The sequence below is a fragment of the Dermochelys coriacea genome, chromosome 2, assembly GCF_009764565.3.
Source record: "Dermochelys coriacea isolate rDerCor1 chromosome 2, rDerCor1.pri.v4, whole genome shotgun sequence".
NCBI lineage: Eukaryota > Metazoa > Chordata > Testudines > Dermochelyidae > Dermochelys > Dermochelys coriacea.
This window is the reverse complement of record NC_050069.1, coordinates 21,608,470-21,626,435: the sequence shown is the minus strand read 5'-3', so window position 1 is coordinate 21,626,435 and position 17,966 is coordinate 21,608,470. Positions and strand designations below refer to the sequence as shown.

General features: G+C 44.7%; 1 protein-coding gene and 1 long non-coding RNA gene across 2 annotated transcripts; both read left to right on the top strand.

Moving 5' to 3' along the window:
* Positions 1-4,864: 4,864 nt before the first annotated feature.
* Positions 4,865-8,030, top strand: LOC122458597. The gene is made up of 2 exons (XR_006278654.1): positions 4,865-6,046; positions 6,095-8,030. It is a non-coding gene; the product is annotated as an uncharacterized LOC122458597 (long non-coding RNA).
* A 2,276-nt stretch (positions 8,031-10,306) lies between these two features.
* On the top strand, positions 10,307-17,611 carry TRIB1 (tribbles pseudokinase 1). The gene is made up of 3 exons (XM_038392697.2): positions 10,307-11,098; positions 12,586-12,878; positions 15,339-17,611. The coding sequence occupies exons 1-3, from the start codon at positions 10,778-10,780 to the stop codon at positions 15,805-15,807; spliced, it is 1,083 nt and encodes a 360-aa protein (XP_038248625.1). The 5' UTR covers positions 10,307-10,777; the 3' UTR covers positions 15,808-17,611.
* Positions 17,612-17,966: the final 355 nt, after the last annotated feature.

Below are 17,966 nucleotides of genomic sequence, written 5' to 3'. Positions count from 1 at the left end.
AATAAAGTAAATACTAATGGAAACTGCGTGATCATGGGAGACTTTAACTTCCCAGATATAGACTGGAGGACCAGTGCTAGTAATAATAATAGGGCTCAGATTTTCCTAGATGCGATAGCTGATGGATTCCTTCATCAAGTAGTTGCTGAACCGACTAGAGGGGATGCCATTTTAGATTTAATTTTGGTGAGTAGCGAGGACCTCATAGAAGAAATGGTTGTAGGGGACAATCTTAGCTCAAGTGATCATGAGCTAATTCAGTTCAAACTAAATGGAAGGATTAACAAAAATAAATCTGCAACTAGGGTTTTTGATTTCAAAAGGACTGACTTTCAAAAATTAAGGAAATTAGTTAGGGAAGTGGATTGGACTGAAGAACTTATGGATCTAAAGGTAGAGGAGGCCTGGGATTACTTTAAATCAAAGCTGCAGAAGCTATCGGAAGCCTGTATCCCAAGAAAGGGGAAAAAATTCATAGGAAGGAGTTGTAGACCAAGCTGGATAAGCAAGCATCTTAGAGAGGTGATTAAGAAGAAGCAGAAAGCATACAGGGAGTGGAAGATGGGAGGGATCAGCAAGGAAAGCTACCTAATTGAGGTCAGAACATGTAGGGATAAAGTGAGACGGGCTAAAAGTCGAGTAGAGTTGGACCTTGCAAAGGGAATTAAAACCAATAGTAAAAGGTTCTATAGCCATATAAATAAGAAGAAAACTAAGAAAGAAGAAGTGGGGCCGCTTAACACTGAGGATGGAGTGGAGGTTAAAGATAATCTAGGCATGGCCCAATATCTAAACAAATACTTTGCCTCGGTCTTTAATAAGGCTAAAGAGGATCTTAGGGATAATGATAGCATGACAAATGGGAATGAGGATATGGAGGTAGATATTACCATATCAGAGGTAGAAGCGAAACTCAAACAGCTTAATGGGACTAAATCAGGGGGCCCAGATAATCTTCATCCAAGAATATTAAAGGAATTGGCACCTGAAATTGCAAGCCCATGAGCAAGAATTTTTAATGAATCTGTAAACTCAGGAGTAGTACCGAATGATTGGAGAATTGCTAATATAGTTCCTATTTTTAAGAAAGGAAAAAAAAAGTGATCCCGGTAACTACAGGCCAGTTAGTTTGACATCTGTCGTATGCAAGGTCCTGGAAAAAATTTTGAAGGAGAAATTAGTTAAGGACATTGAAGTCAATGGTAAATGGGACAAAATACAACATGGTTTTACAAAAGGTAGATCGTGCCAAACCAACCTAATCTCCTTTTTTGATAAGGTAACAGATTTTTTAGATAAAGGAAATGCAGTGGATCTAATTTACCTAGATTTCAGTAAGGCATTTGATACCGTGCCACATGGGGAATTATTAGTTAAATTGAAGAAGATGGGGATCAATATGAACATCAAAAGGTGGATAAGGAATTGGTTAAAGGGGAGACTGCAACGGGTCCTACTGAAAGGCGAACTGTCAGGTTGGAGGGAGGTTACCAGTGGAGTTCCTCAGGGATCGGTTTTGGGACCAATCTTATTTAATCTTTTTATTACTGACCTTGGCACAAAAAGTGGGAGTGTGCTAATAAAGTTTGCAGATGATACAAAGCTGGGAGGTATTGCCAATTCGGAGAAGGATCGGGATATTATGCAGGAGGATCTGGATGACCTTGTAAACTGGAGTAATAGTAATAGGATGAAATTTAATAGTGAGAAGTGTAAGGTTATGCATTTAGGGATTAATAACAAGAATTTTAGTTATAAATTGGGGACGCATCAATTAGAAGTAACGGAAGAGGAGTATTGGTTGATCATAGGATGACTATGAGCTGCCAATGTGATATGGCTGTGAAAAAAGCTATTGTGGTTTTGGGATGCATCAGGAAAGGCATTTCCAGCAGGGATAAGGAGGTTTTAGTACCGTTATACAAGGCACTGGTGAGACCTCACCTAGAATACTGTGTGTAGTTCTGGTCTCCCATGTTTAAAAAGGATGAATTCAAACTGGAGCAGGTACAGAGAAGGGCTACTAGGATGATCCGAGGAAAGGAAAACTTGTCTTATGAAAGGAGACTTAAGGAGCTTGGCTTGTTTAGCCTAACTAAAAGAAGGTTGAGGGGAGATATGATTGCTCTCTCTAAATATATCAGAGGGATAAATACCGGAGAGGGAGAGGAATTATTTCAGCTCAGCACCAATGTGGACACAAGAACAAATGGGTATAAACTGGCCACCAAGAAGTTTAGACTTGAAATCAGACGAAGGTTTTTAACCATCAGAGGATTGAAGTTTTGGAATAGCCTTCCAAGGGAAGCAGTGGGGGCAAAAGATCTATCTGGTTTTAAGATTCTACTTGATAAGTTTATGGAGGAGATGGTATGATGGGATAATGGGATTTTGGTAAGTAATTGATCTTTAAATATTCAGGGTAAATAGGCCAAATCCCCTGAGATGGGATATTAGATGGATGGGATCTGAGTTACCCAGGAAAGAATTTTCTGTAATATCTGGCTGGTGAATCTTGCCCATATGCTCAGGGTTTAGCTGATTGCCATATTTGGGGTCAGGAAGGAATTTTCCTCCAGGGCAGATTGGAGAGGCCCTGGAGGTTTTTCGTCTTCCTCTGTAGCATGGGGCATGGGTGACTTGAGGGAGGCTTCTCTGCTCCTTGAAGTCTTTAAACCATGATTTAAGGACTTCAATACCTCAGACATGGGTGAGGATTTTCATAGGAGTGGGTGGGTGAGATTCTGTGGCCTGCGCTGTGCAGGAGGTCAGACTAGATGATCAGAATGGTCCCTTCTGACCTTAGTATCTATGAATCTACTAGCTGGCTGCTGGTTGAGGTGCAGTGTGCTTCTTCTCCAAAGAGCTTCAGCATGAGTTCCATAGCACATTACCGCAGCTGCAAGTGAAGAATCCTGGCCTAGCCGTCAGGATTCCCAACAGTCCTAGCAGAGGACACAGCAGGCAGCGTGCTTTATTGCCTGTTTCCAGGGCAGGATTTTGTCTTTACAGCCAAGTTTTGTCATGTCCTCAGACTGTGAGCTCCTTAGAGCTGGTACCTTAGGTACTTTCCAAACATTTATCACACAGTGGGTGCTTCCACAAATAAATGATAAAATTATTTGCATTTACAGAGTGTATGCATGCCAATTTAGGTGCACAAATGCCCCTATTTGGGTACACAAATCTGGGAATGTGCATGAATGGTGCACCCTTTTGAGGATTTGGCTTATAATGTTTAATTACTATGGTGTGTGAACAGTAAAACTAGTCTACAAATTCAATATTTCTTCCTGGCATCCGTGCATTCAGTTTGTAAATTCTCTTTTGCACTGACGTATGTTTTACAGCATTACCCACCTTGATGGTCACAGGATTAAATAAATCCCCTGGGAATGTTCATAGATACATTTGGAGTGAAACAAGTGCAAGCACATAGGGCAGATGTATCCTTAGCCTAGGTGGGCGTTGCCAGGGCCCAATTTGGCAGACTAGAGCAGTCTCATTGATTACGCTCATTTTATGCCGTTATGACATTGAAGTGGCACAGCGGGGCACCAGTCCCTCCCCAAGCCACTTGCCTGTCTGCACCTGACCCATCTTGTAATGCCCCAATGCCAGGACTTTCTGTAGGGGCCTCGTGTGCCAAACTGGGCTTGCAGCTACTTTGCTGCTGCATTAGCCTGCACAAAGGGTCCACAACACGGGTAAATAGCCCAAAGGCCTGTGCACCTCCTAAGTCCTTAAATAGCTCTTAAGTGGAACTTAAGTGCCACCTGGGTGGAATGCTGGCCCTCTGAGCAAGAGTGAATTTCACCCTTGGTGTTTACTAAGCAGGTAAAAATCTATTTGCTGTGGTATTCTTGGAGCTGAGCTGACTAAGGAGAATGTAAGGAGAGGAAGCAGAACTCTTGTTAATGTCTTCTGATTTTTAAAGCAACATGACCTTATGATTTTAAAACATATCATATGATGTCTAAAATCAATCACAAAAGCTAAAGGAAAGGCCATATTATGAAAAACCTGTTGGCCCCACATTCTGCAAATGTGTAATGCTCAAATGTTGTGTGTAGTTCTTCACGCATCTTTTACTTGAATTTCTCTTATGCTTAGTCATCTTATCAGACCCCCACTGTCAGGCATGCATGCTACCATTCAAGTCCACTGCTAAGCAGGGCAACTTGTCACCCATTGCACACTCGCCTGCCATGGCTGAAAACCATGTTGCCTCGCGGGTTCAGTAAATAGCAAAGATTTGCATACATTTTTCAGGCATTTCTTGAATCGGTCAAAACAGCACCAGAGTACAGAAATAATTTCCAGTTTTACAATGCAGCATGTGGAAGAAACATTGTGGGTCAAAATATAGACCTTTTCTGACAACTCTACGGTGGCACCCAACAAGTATGACTCATACTGCTACTGATGGTTTTTTAAATGGGTTTATTAATGTCTGGCCTCCTTTTACTGCTATTATGTGCTTGTTAATAATATTATACTTTGAGTGCCCAAACCTATGCTAGGTATATTACAGAAATAAGGAAAGATACATTCCCTGCCCTGAACACTTTACAGATCTAAGGCCCTGAGTCTGAAAAGACCCTTCCATATGCATTAACTTTTACACAGCGTGAGTAATCTCATTGACTACTTGGGGACGCAGTGTGGTCTAGCAAACTGAGTACCGGACTGGGAGGCAGGGATTTGGGTTCAGTTTGCAGTTCTGTCATTTCCCTTCTGTGCTTCAGTTTCTCCTCACACCCTTTATCTGTCTGTCTAGACTGTAGAGAGACAAGGTGGGTAAGGTAATATCTTTCATTGGACCAGCTTCTGTTGGGGAGAGAGACAAGCTTTCAAGCTTACACAGAGCTCTTCTTCAGGTCTGGAAAGGTACTTTCAGCGTCACAGCTAAATGCAAGCTGCAACAGATTGTTTAGTATAAGTAGCTAATACGTATTCTAAGGTACCATTCAAGGTGACTGTAAACTTTTTGGGATAGGGATTGTCTCTTACAGTATGTTTGCATAGTGATCAGCACAATGGGGCCTCTTGGCACTACTGGAACACAAATCAACTATGATGATAATCACAGTGCATAAATTCAGGCACATACATAAGTCTTCGCAGAATCAGGACCTAAGCCTCTGATCCTGTAAGCAAATCTGGGCAGGTGCCACATGGAGCTGTCTGCAGGACTCCAGCCTAACTTGAGAGCTCATGCAGCAAGTGTGGGTCACAAAAAGGAAGGGGAGAGGCAGGAGAAGAGATCTAATAATGAGATGAAATGGTTGTTCAATGAGGCACTTCTTAAAAGAGATATTGAGCATAGTGCTACTCTGTACAGGCATAAAGGGGCCATATGGGTGGATCCCTTTGCAGGCTTGGGACTGAAGGCATGTACACATCTTGTACACATGGCTGCATAGTGAGGGTTTTGATTCAAAGCTTTATTCCACTTTTTGTAGGCGATACAATAATTTCTTTCACTGTCTGAGTAGTAAGTAGAATAAAGAGTATATATGGGAAAGGAGCTATTGGTCTTGTGCAGAGTGTCCGCACATATTACAGCCCCACCCAAAAAACTATTGTAAAATAACACTATTTCAGATGTAGAAAATAACCTCCTATTTGTTTAAGCTAAATCCTACAAGCCAAATGAAACCTGCAAAGTTCCCAGAATTAAAAAAGACAAAGGTCAGATTCTCACTTAGGAATATTTCATCTACAAGAAAGAGAATATAAAATAGCATGTTTTGAGGGATGACGAGAACTGCTTCAGGAACAATCTGCAGACCTTTAACAGAACCGTATTTCTGAAAAGAGAAAAAATGCAGCCCCTGGGAAATCCCTTTTTGACATATGCTTCTTATGTTCAAACGCAGTAATGGGTCTGCTATGCTATGAGTCATCCAGCACAAGAGTTATATGTGTTTCTTTAAATATACGGAAAGTAGCTGAAGGCATGTATGAAGCTGCAGAGTGGTTATCTATTAAGAATCTCAACAAATACCTGCATTCATTGAACTAGTTTCAGAGTAGCAGCCGTGTTAGTCTGTATTCGCAAAAAAGAAAAGGAGTACTTGTGGCATCTTAGAGACTTTCCTGATGGAAAAGATCTCATCTAGTTTATTTGCATCATTCTGTTAAAATAGATTAGCAGAGTAGAATCTGGACTGTTTACACTAATTGAACATACAATTTAGTAGACGAGAGGCCCATTGTGCTGCTATCCAAGTCTCAGTGCTGTTTTACAGAGAATTTGTGTGTGTGCAAATAGCACATTTTGATTTTTCTTCCTCCTGAAGAATTCTGTCAAAACTAGAGCAGGCTGAATTATCTGTAGGGAACATTTGTTGGCTATGTTGCTCTTTTTTCCATTTGCAAATAATCTGTGAGCTCCTCCTGCTTTCTGCCTACCGATTTGTTATTAATTTGGAGCCACCATTTTCAGCCACCAGGTAGTTTGCAAGCTGCTTAGTTTGACTCTGCAATTCACAGGATATGATCAGTCACATAAGTCACAAGGTACTATTTCTTCTACCTGACAGGATCATTGAAATGTTTTTAAACAGAAGCATGACAAATAGTGAATATTTTTGGTCCGACTCAAAGACGCATGTAAATACTGGTAAACAGATGAAACACCTATTCTACAATAAGTTCAAATGAATATTTGCAAACAGTGAATAACAAAGGCAGGGGACGCTAATATGGTTACAAGGAATACAGAGGGACATGTATTACACTACAGTATGTATAGCTCTGATCACAGATCCACACTGACTGGGTTAGCCTTTTTTTACTATCCCATCTGTGCACTAAATCTCAGTGGTGCACAGCTGGGTTATCAAATGCAAAAAAAAAAAAAATCCCTATCTCCAATATATTGAATGGGTGAAGAAAGCCATTAACAGAGAAAAAGAAAACACAGGTAGCTGAGAGAGGCATGAGCTGCAGAAGGAAAAAGTGACATTTTCTCTACTGCCTGTGTGGGTCTCAACCCTTGGTGAAGCTCATCATGGGGTTATATGTGTCTGTTGCGGGGAGGGTGTTTGTGTGTGTCCTGTCCGTCTCTTGTGCATCCACTCTGAGCAGGAACTCAGCTGTGCCCACTGGTCCATTTTTAGGGAAATCTCTGTCTCTCTTTTATTTTGTGAGAGCAGTTTTAGGAGAGTTGGCCTTTGGGGGGATGTCTTGATGCTTTGTGGCCCCACTAGGCCTTTCTTTCCTTTAAGTTCTGTGCAGCCTTATCCACTTTGTTGCAGGACCCCATCTTTCCTTGTGCTTCAGGATAGCACAAATTAAACCCACCAGCATCAAGTTATGTCCTTCCCATCATGTTGTTATGTCTGCAGTAGGACAAACCCACTCAGCACCTGTTCTGCCTCAGGGAGAGAGGCCCTGAGGGTCGGGCTTTCTCCAAATAAACATGATCTCAAGAAAGCTGTTTCAAACGCCACCTGTTGGAGGCAGACATGCAGGTCTCATCTCCCAGTAGCAAGGGGCCAACGACTGAGTAACACCAAGGTCTCAGTTCCAGTCCACCAAGTCCAGCACTACTAGCCAAGTGAGTTCCATGTCTGCTGAAGTTTGGATATGTAAGAACAAAATGATGATTGATGGCCCATATGGCAGCTAGCCACTGCATAAGCATTTGAAATTTCTGGCAGTTTCCCAGAACTGCTGGTAGAAAAAATGTTAACACCACTTTTAGGGACACGTTTTCAAAAAGAGTGGTCTCCATGCAACTTTTTCACACATGATCCAGTTTTTTCTCCATATCCATCTATTTGTGCCTCTAACTACCAGACTTGGACTCATAATCAGGTAGGAAGGGGTACAAGTATTTAGACTTACACTTACACGTTCATTGTGTGGGTACAATTTTTGTATGTAAAAATTGCACCTTTAAAAAATGGAAGATCAGGTCTCAGTTTGTATCAAAAGTTCTCTATAATCGGCTTGTTGCTGCATTCTGAACTTTGGCATGAAAAATATCACTGCTGCATGGAATGCCATAGTGATGTGAGGTTTCAGAGTAGCAGCCGTGTTAGTCTGTATTCGCAAAAAGAAAAGGAGTACTTGTGGCACCTTAGAGACTAACAAATTTATTAGAGCATAAGCTTTCGTGAGCTACAGCTCACTTCATCGGATGCATTTGGTGGAAAAAACAGAGGATAGATTGATATACACACACAGAGAACATGAAACAATGGGTTTATCATACACACTGAAAGGAGAGTGATCACTTAAGATAAACCATCACCAGCAGCAGGGGGGGGAAAGGAGGAAAACCTTTCATGGTGACAAGCAGGTAGGCTAATTCCAGCAGTTAACAAGAATATCAGAGGGACAGTGGGGGGTGGGGTGGGAGGGAGAAATACCATGGGGAAATAGTTTTACTTTGTGTAATGACTCATCCATTCCCAGTCTCTATTCAAGCCTAAGTTAATAGTATCCAGTTTGCAAATTAATTCCAATTCAGCAGTCTCTTGTTGGAGTCTGTTTCTGAAGCTTTTTTGTTGAAGGATAGCCACTCTTAGGTCTGTAATCGAGTGAGTGAGAGATTGAAGTGTTCTCCAACTGGTTTTTGAATGTTATAATTCTTGATGTCTGATTTGTGTCCATTCATTCTTTTACGTAGAGACTGTCCAGTTTGGCCAATGTACATGGCAGAGGGGCATTGCTGGCACATGATGGCATATATCACATTGGTAGATGCGCAGGTGAAGGAGCCTCTGATAGTGTGGCTGATGTGATTAGGCCCTATGATGGTATCCCCTGAATAGATATGTGGACAGAGTTGGCAATGGGCTTTGTTGCAAGTGATGTGAGAAAACAACGCTGTAATCCCTAGTTTAATGCATTGCCATAGCTATTGCCACCACTTTAAATGCGTAGCTGCCCGCATTGTAGGAATGTGACAGGAGAGCCATGTCGAACTGCATGTTTTACTGCTAGATTATATCTGAACTGCATGCAAAGCCACATTGCATACACCATTGCTAGGTAACACAGCAGAATCCTATGCAATGCAGCTGTGTGCAGTGATGGAGCTTTACACATGCAACGTTAGTTTGTGCAGGGCGGGGTGTCATGCCAGGGTAATTCCAAGGTATGAAGGGCAGTGTCCGATGATTTGGGAGATCTGGATTCAGTACACAGTTCCATTGCCTACAAGCCTTTCTGCATGTGTTTGGGCAAGTCACTTGATCTCTCTGAACCCCATTAAAATGGGATTGATAACGTTGCCCTGCCTCACCGGAGTTTTGTGAGGATAAATCAATTAACATTTGAAGAGCTCTCCGATAGGTGGGGGGCTTGGATACACCATTATAAGCACTACCGGAGTGTAACAGATCAGAGTCTCTGTCAATACCCAGCTGCCTGCACTGCTAGGGTCTGACAAGGACTTGCATTCACTGCCGGGAGTGGGACACAACAGAGCTGCACACGCGCGAACACCCCGCCACCCACACACACCCCCACTGCTGCCTGCACCCTGCACACACACTGCATGCACTGCTGGAAGGTAACACAAAGCTGCAGGCACCCCCGCCCCCTCCGCCCCCACCCAGACTGCATGCACTGACTGCTGGAAGGTAACACAAAGCTGCAGGCACCCCCCCCCCCTCCGCCCCGACCCAGACTGCATGCACTGACTGCTGGAAGGTAACACAAAGCTGCAGCACCCCCCCTCTCCGCCCCCACCCAGACTGCATGCACTGACTGCTGGAGGGTGACAAAGAGCTGCAGGCACCCCCCCCCCTCCGCCCCCACCCAGACTGCATGCACTGACTGCTGGAGGGTGACAAAGAGCTGCAGGCACCCCCCCCCCTCCGCCCCCACCCAGACTGCATGCACTGACTGCTGGAGGGTGACAAAGAGCTGCAGGCACCCCCCCCCTCCGCCCCCACCCAGACTGCATGCACTGACTGCTGGAGGGTGACAAAGAGCTGCAGGCGCACCTCTTCTCCCCCCCCGCCCCGGCCCCCCATGCGTTGCTGGAGTTTGACACAGCGGAGCTGCATGCGCTCCCCGCGCGCACACTAGATCCACTGCTGGAGGGTGACCCACAGAGCGGTATGCACGCACGCGCCGCTGGAGTATGACACACCACAGCTGCAAGCCCCCCCGCCCCGGTGCATGCGCTGCTGTGTGATACCCGAGAGCCGCTTGGGCCCATCCCCGCCTCCCTCAGTCATGCCGCGTCCTGAATGAGGTGGGAGCACCAATGCGAGCGGCCCTCGCTCCTCTGGCCCCTGCCCACTTCCCCTTGCGTCAAGGGAACTTTTAAGATCTCCAAGGGCGGCCTTTGGCAGCGGCTGTGGAAAAAGCGCCCGGCCGCTGCTCGGCGCGCGGTGCCGGGGTGCTGGAGACAGGCGCGGCGGGGGGGGGGGGGGCATGTGCCGTCCTCGCCATTGCCCAACCCTGCCCTGTTGACAGATACCCCGCGCGTGAGTGTGCGGGTGAGTCACGCCGGGAGGGCACAGCCCGGGCGGGCGGCGCTGGCTGCAGACACAGACACAGACACGCGCCGAGCGGCAGCGGCAGCGGCAGCCGAGAGCCACCGACCCGCCCGGCAGCTCCAGCCGCCTCTGGCCCGCTCGGCTCCGGGGGACGCGCCGCGGAGCCCTTCCCTGCGGCCGCCGCCTGCCGCGGGGACCCGCCGGGGCAGCCACCCCTCCCCACCGTCTATGTGCCTGGGGCGCGCCCCAGGCCGGGGACCGCCCGCTGGGAAGCCGCTCGCCTGGCCGCTCTCCGCCTCTCCGTCCCCATGAGCCGCAAGGCGCAGCCCCGCGGCCCGGGACTCCTGCTGCCGGCCGCCCGCTGCCGGAGCGCCCCTTCCAAGCGGCTGCTGCTGCTGCAGGACGGCTCCAGCGAGGACGCCCCGGCGGCCAAGGGCCCCCGGCTCTCCGAGTGCCCCAGCAGCCCCCAGGACTGTCTCAGCGCGCCGGGCTCGCCGTGCGCCCCCGCCTCGCCGGGCAGCGCCCAGAGCCCCAGCCTCATTGCCGGCTACCTGCTGCTGCCCCTGGCCGACAGGGAGCATGTGTCCCGGGCGCTCAACATCCACACGGGCCAGGAGCTGCGCTGCAAGGTAAGCGCCAGGCGCCCGCTGCCCCGGGGGGGGGGGGGGGATCCGCCGGCTGCTGGGGGAGAGGGGGGAGGTTGGAGACCAGCTACTGTTCCCTCGCCCAGCCCGGACGTGGCAGGCTTTGGGCTCCCCCCGTAGGTGCTGGAACGAGGGGTGCTGCTGCTGCTTGAAGGGGTTTGCATCAGATCCAGTGGCTCTCAGCATCGCCCCCCCCCTCCCCCCACTATACACATCGTTCTGCCGCCACCGCCCTCCCGTTGATCTGTGCCCGCCCCACAGCTTGTGGACGGGCGGCCCGGTGCGATGGGGAGGCGATGGCAGCCAGGGACAGGCCCGGCTGGGGTCTGGTAAAGCGGAGCCAGGCGGGGGCAGTTCTGGTGACTTGCGAGCCGGGCTTCGCTCTTGAGAAAAGTTTCCATCCGCTCTCGGAGCGGCGCTGCCTCCGCCGCCTAGATCCGCGCTTCGGCGATCCCGGGCTCCCCACTCCGATCTCATTGGATCAGCGACTGTCGCTATGCTTAGTAGATGGGGAGAGGCTTGTGGCTTGTAAGGTGAGAAATAAAAAGATCGGAGGCAGACGCGGTTTCAGGACAAACAGACGGTCTTCCGTGCACATGCTTTAGATCAAAAGAGAGGGCCAAATGGAGCCCCATCAGCACTGCTCCCTCCCTCTGTTCCCTGCTGACAATGACACACAGCAGAATTGTTCCTGACTAACCCTGCGTGCAGAGTTTTCCATGGGCTGTCAGCAGGGCTTTTAAAGAGCACGCTATGCTTGTCAGCTCTCTTGCACCTATTTCTGAATGGGCTAGTTGCTGACTCTGAGTTTACTGCTGCCACCTGCTGCCTGGCTCGAATGATGATCAGGACTGTTTTCTAACCCTTCCTGGGCAGATGGGCCGAAAGGCATCTTTTTGGGACAAGGGGGGAGGTTTTAATGACTGTAATATTGGGTAATGAAGGATGTGAAGTGGGAATTGTAAGTTGTGTACCCAAGTTTCTCCATGGAGATACCAAATGAATAGAAATGATGACATTCCATGTGTGTCACTGATTCCAGTCAGGCCTAGGATGTGAGTAACTTTTAACAAAGCTTAGCAGGTCACCAAGAGAACACTGTCAAATCCTTACAAAACATCCCATCCACCTGCCTGCCATTCCCAGAATTAAACATCCGTGGGTTTAATCCTTTTGCCTATTTCAGTTTGCATACTAGGACTTTACAGTGTAACCATGATCACCCTGCGGTGAAACCTCGGAGTAACTGAAAGGCAAAATCATCAGTTGTTCTTAAAGTTTTCTTCTCCTTCAGATTAAGAATATCTAAATATTTTTGGAAGTTATCTCAGTAGCGGCTTTTAACACAGTTGATATTGAGGGCTGGCTCCCATCTAGTTGTCTCAGCATTGTCTATGGAAATTTGTTGTATGGTAGACCAGCTTTAGCACTCCTGGTGATGGAGATCCTTTTTTTAAATTTTGTCTTTACAGGTGTTCCCTCTCAAACACTACCAGGACAAAATTCGACTTTATGTTCAGCTTCCATCTCATAAAAATATCACTGGGGTAGTGGAAGTGATTCTGGGCGACACCAAGGCCTATGTTTTCCTTGAGAAGGACTTTGGGGACATGCACTCCTATGTGAGGAGCTGTAAAAGGCTGAGAGAAGAGGAGGCTGCCAAGCTCTTCAAGCAGATCGTCTCAGCTGTAGCTCACTGCCACCAATCAGCCATTGTGCTGGGTGACCTCAAGCTCAGGAAATTTGTCTTTTCTACTGAAGAAAAGTAAGTAATGCTCACTGAGCGGCCTTTATGGAGGTGGCGGGGAGGAATAGCCCTTCTAGAGCAGAACTCTATCCAAGTGAATCAAAGTTCTTCAAAACCTTCAGAGCGGACTGGAGGAAAGGCAGCTTCTTTTGGGGGGAAACACTGTAGAGAAGTGAAATAGGGTTCTAAACCAGTGGTCCTCTGCAAATTGTCCTGTGCACAACTTGGTGTGTGTGTGTGGGGTGGGGGCTGGGGGATGTGCATGCGCATGCCTAACGTCATGACTCTGATTTATAAATATTTATTTTTCCTCTGAGTTTGTGTACAACTTACCTTGCATAGGTTCCTGTCTCATTCAGCAGCTGTTCAGATTAAATTGTTTGGTGTACAAACAGATAATGAGTTGAGAACTTATTAGCTCCAGATGTCAAAATACATTGCATTTGAACATCAGATTCAAAGTGAAATGAGAAAAAGCACAGACAGTAAATGAAACGAGGTTGGGACATTATAAAACAAAGGGAAAACAACTCTGATTTAAAAACAAATGTGTAAGGAATCTAGGCTGCAGTACTGTAATTGGACCTTTGCAGATGGACTCTTGTCCCTTTACAAAGTCCCACTGAAATCAGTGCAAGGATCTACCAGCACAGATCTCATAGCAGGATGAGGGCTTCGGTTTTCAATTTCTTTTGCAGAAGGGATCTGTAAAATCACATTTCCATCACTCTGTTAGTATAGTTAGACTCAATCTACTCAAAGTTACACTTATTGTGAAAGTAGAAGCTTTTATCTCTCCTCCTCTACAGAGGACAGGGTCCTTATTTTAAGACCTAAATGCCACATAATGTGGTGCACTTTGCATGTGGTCATAGCTTCCAACCCCCCATCCCTCCACCCACACACAAAGAAAGAAAGAAAGAAAGAAAGAAAGAAAGAAAGAAATGAAGGGATTAAAATGAGGTACATAATGTTGCATCTTGAAGGAGGTTTACATATTATGTTGAGAACCCAAATGTTAAATGAGCTCCTTGTAGAACGTACGGCTTAAAGAGACACTGTCTAGTCAAATTTAGCCCAAAGTATAGGCTTTATAAAAATTAGATTTATAAAATCTAGGTTGGTAGAACTATTTCTGATTTTTTTAAAATTATACAGACAGGAAAACATCTTTACGCAAGCATTTATGTGCAGTGTCTGCTGCCCTTGTGTTGCAGCATGGCACAATGCAAAACTGAAAGGAACTACTTATTATTCTAGTGAAAACTGCAGTGAGTAAACAACATTAACCATGAGAAGAACACTTTTAAAATTCTTTCACTAGTAATAACTATGGTCCCAGTAAAACATAAGAAAATTTACTTTTTAAAATAATTTTAACTTGGCTAGTATCTCTTAAATTTTAATTTATTAAAGCACAAAGCAAGGTAGCTGTTCCAACACTGCCTCTTCTTTTTTTCTTTTTTTTTAAAGCAGGACAAATATATGTTAACCTACAAAATAGTAACTCTCTTGAAGGAAACTGTGGCAGCTTTTCCCACCTATGCTAAGATGAAACCCTTGCTGAAATGCTAGATTGCACGCAGTCTTTCTAATTTGGAAATGTACATTGCACAGGCTAATGTCATATGCGTCAAATTTGGTAACAAGAGGGTTAAGCAATGTTAGGAGACTCTCTTAGTCTAAGAAGCACAGGTGCAGTGTTTTAGTGCTACAGCAGCCAATCAGAGGCCAACAGCATAGGCTGAGTCATATTTTCCGTTTACAGAACTGATGGGTATTTTACATTACGATAGGAAGTCACATTGAGGACACACTGCAGTTAATGCATTTACGCACCATTAAGCTGTAAGGCAGAACAAAGCCATTCAAGAGCAAAGGAATGGCTGCTCAGCTAATGTAAAACCTTTCTACTTAACCTGTGTTAGGAACTAGGATGAGCTTATACCTGCAGAAGAGATGGCCATTGAAGCATGATATGTGATGTCATCTGGAAAAAAATATAAGTGAGCAGGAGGATTAATCATGATTGTGTGTGCAAAAGGGATCTGGACTTTGAGATTTAAAAAAAGCATGCTTCTATATGGTGCATTCTCATTGTTAAACTGGAAATAGTAATAACACTGTAGTAAATTAACCAAGCACAGTGACAGTACATCCTAGGTAAAATGGCACTCGGAGGTATTCCTCGATTGTGGAATTTTAACAATATATAGGTTACAAATAACATTTTCCCCATAGTATGTGGTATTGTGTGACTTTGATACTGTAGCTGTACCTTTGTTGCACTTGGGTCAGATCTAGCCTAGCATTCTTGAGTTTCTCTGCTACATGTTCACAACTAAGTTTTTCTCCCTTTGGTCACAGTACTGCGGTAGGAGTTGTAACAGCAGACAGCCTTGTGTGTTAAATTATCTCTGTGCTCATTATTAAAACAGGTTTGTAACCCATACATCTGTTTCTCTCTCTCTTCCTCAGGACTCAGTTGAGACTAGAAAGCCTAGAAGACACTCACATCATCAAGGGGGAAGATGATGCTCTGTCAGATAAACATGGCTGCCCAGCATATGTCAGCCCTGAGATCTTAAACACAACAGGGACCTACTCTGGAAAATCAGCTGACGTTTGGAGTTTAGGAGTAATGCTGTATACCCTCCTAGTAGGACGCTATCCCTTCCATGACTCAGACCCTAGTACTCTGTTTTCTAAAATCCGCCGTGGACAGTTCTGTATTCCTGATCATGTCTCTCCCAAAGCCAGATGCCTCATTCGTAGCCTGCTGAGACGGGAACCCTCGGAAAGACTCACTGCTCCAGAGATCTTGCTTCATCCTTGGTTTGAAGCAGTTTTGGAACCTGGATATGTAGACCAGGATGTAGGAACTTCTGATCAAATTGTTCCAGAGCATCATGGAGACAGTGATGATATAAGTTCCTTCTTCTGTTAGTCCTGAAATCTCCAAAAACCTCATACAGTTCTCACACATGGCATCTTTTTAGGGTTTCATTTTTCCACATTACAAATGCACAGCATTCTAAAGTGTCATTATAATCAGAAAAGTGACTGTTTAAAAAACAAGTAAATAAACAAGGCAGGCAACTATTTACTCAGCGGATCCAGAGTCATATCTGCTTACTCTGCTGGCAAGTGCTTACTATTAGCACTGCAGGGCCAATACAGCTGTGGAAAAGCCAGCTGGAATCTATTCTGCCTCATGCATCATCATCAACCACCCAATTGCCAGGTGATCTTTGATTGCAGAATCTTATTATTGGTGATGTAAGAGACAGACAGAAAGAAGCTAGGCCTCCCATTTTCCTACATAAGTATTAAGTGGAATGTGTAGCCCTGATGATGAAAAGACTAAATGGGGGAAGACCAAATCTGACATGGAAATTAATAAGAGAGGAATCAGTAAGGAGCATGTTGTTGCCAGTTTTATAGAGTAATTTTCTGACTATAAAAGTGCACTTTAATGGTGGAGGGAGGTCTTGACCCACCAAGTCCAACAACCTGCTCACTTTTCAGGTAGATCCTGCTGTTAGTGGGTATATTATATGAAGCTATTAAAGATCCATCCATAATTAAATGTACACTATTGTCTTCCTCTACTGCTTTTGGCAGATTAGTCCAGTAACCCTTTAAGGAGGAGAAGATGCCTGACCTCTCAGTTGGATTTCATATAATACCGTCTCCCTGAACATAAAATGCATTTTTAATTTATTTAAGCCTAACTGTGACAAAGAATATCTAATTCTATGCCCTTGTAAGCTCAGGGTGCTCGCGCACGTTCATGTACCAAAACACAACACCATAGGTTGGAGCACCTTGTCTTAGAAAAGAGAGAGAAGGGACTTGTACAGTATATGTGAACCCTTCTGTTTTCCTGTTAGCTCAGTTCTACAAAGCACTGTCTCTTAGGTTTAAAATCCTGTACAAAAACTTAGTTGGTCTTGAAACTTAAATTCTCCAGTCATCCCATACTTGACTATTCAGGTGTATCATCTGCCTCTGGCTACATTTGTTTTTCTTAATTTTTTTGCATGATTATGCATAATATTTCAAATTTATGTGGATAATGAATACATCTAAATAATCATTACTTTCCTGGGTCGGGGATAAGTAAAGCCTAGTCCTGCCTAAGATTTCTGCTTTGTTTCATGTGTGTGCCTGGTTGATGATGTACAGACGTATCAACTTGTATTAAAAGTGGTTCACTAAGATGACATAAAAACAGTTCCTAAAATGAATTTGTTAAACGGGTAAATGACTGTGCTGTACGTTGACAGAATGGAACTATAATGATGCAGTTATTTTAAGGACTAAGCCCTGGCAAGCTACAGTACCACCATGCATTGTGAGAATGCCATGTATACCTCATATACTGTGTACTTTGTACATATATCTTACTGTTTTGAGGGGGGAGGGAGTTGCTGTTGTTTGTGTGTCCTAATAACTGAGGTGTGGAAGAGCAGTTTAATGTGAATTATTGTTGGCAATACTAACTTGACAGAATCATGAGCATTAGAGAAGGGTGAAGTACCTCTATTGCACTAAATCTCTCATGATTGCTTGACATTTGTATCTGTGATACAGTTTAAAGCTAAAAAAAGTAAATCTGTATATATTGGTGGAAAAGCTGCCATAAAAGCTAAAAACACTATGTCCAACCTGTACATATGTATATATGTGGAAACCTAGATGATAAAGTCTGACTTGTAGAAAAGTTTTAATAAACCTGGTTTCATAAATGTTTGTTCTCAGTTTTATGTTTTATATATCTTGAAGTTAAATTTACATATTTAGACTTGTATTAATCTAAAATATATTTGGTCTCGAAGATACTTTGTTAACCTACAGTTGTGTGGCTGTTTGGTCACACAGGAGATAATGCTTTCCACTTAGTGCCAAATCCTGCAGATATCACTCAAGCAAATTTCCCATAATCCTATTGGCAGCTGTGCCTGAGTAAGGACTGCAGAATATGGCTCATACCACCTTTCTCCAAGGATTTGAAAGGCCTTTGGGGAAACAGTAATTCAGTATATCTCACAAAAGCCCTGTGAAATAGGTTAAGTGGTATTAGACCTATTCTTCAGATGGGGA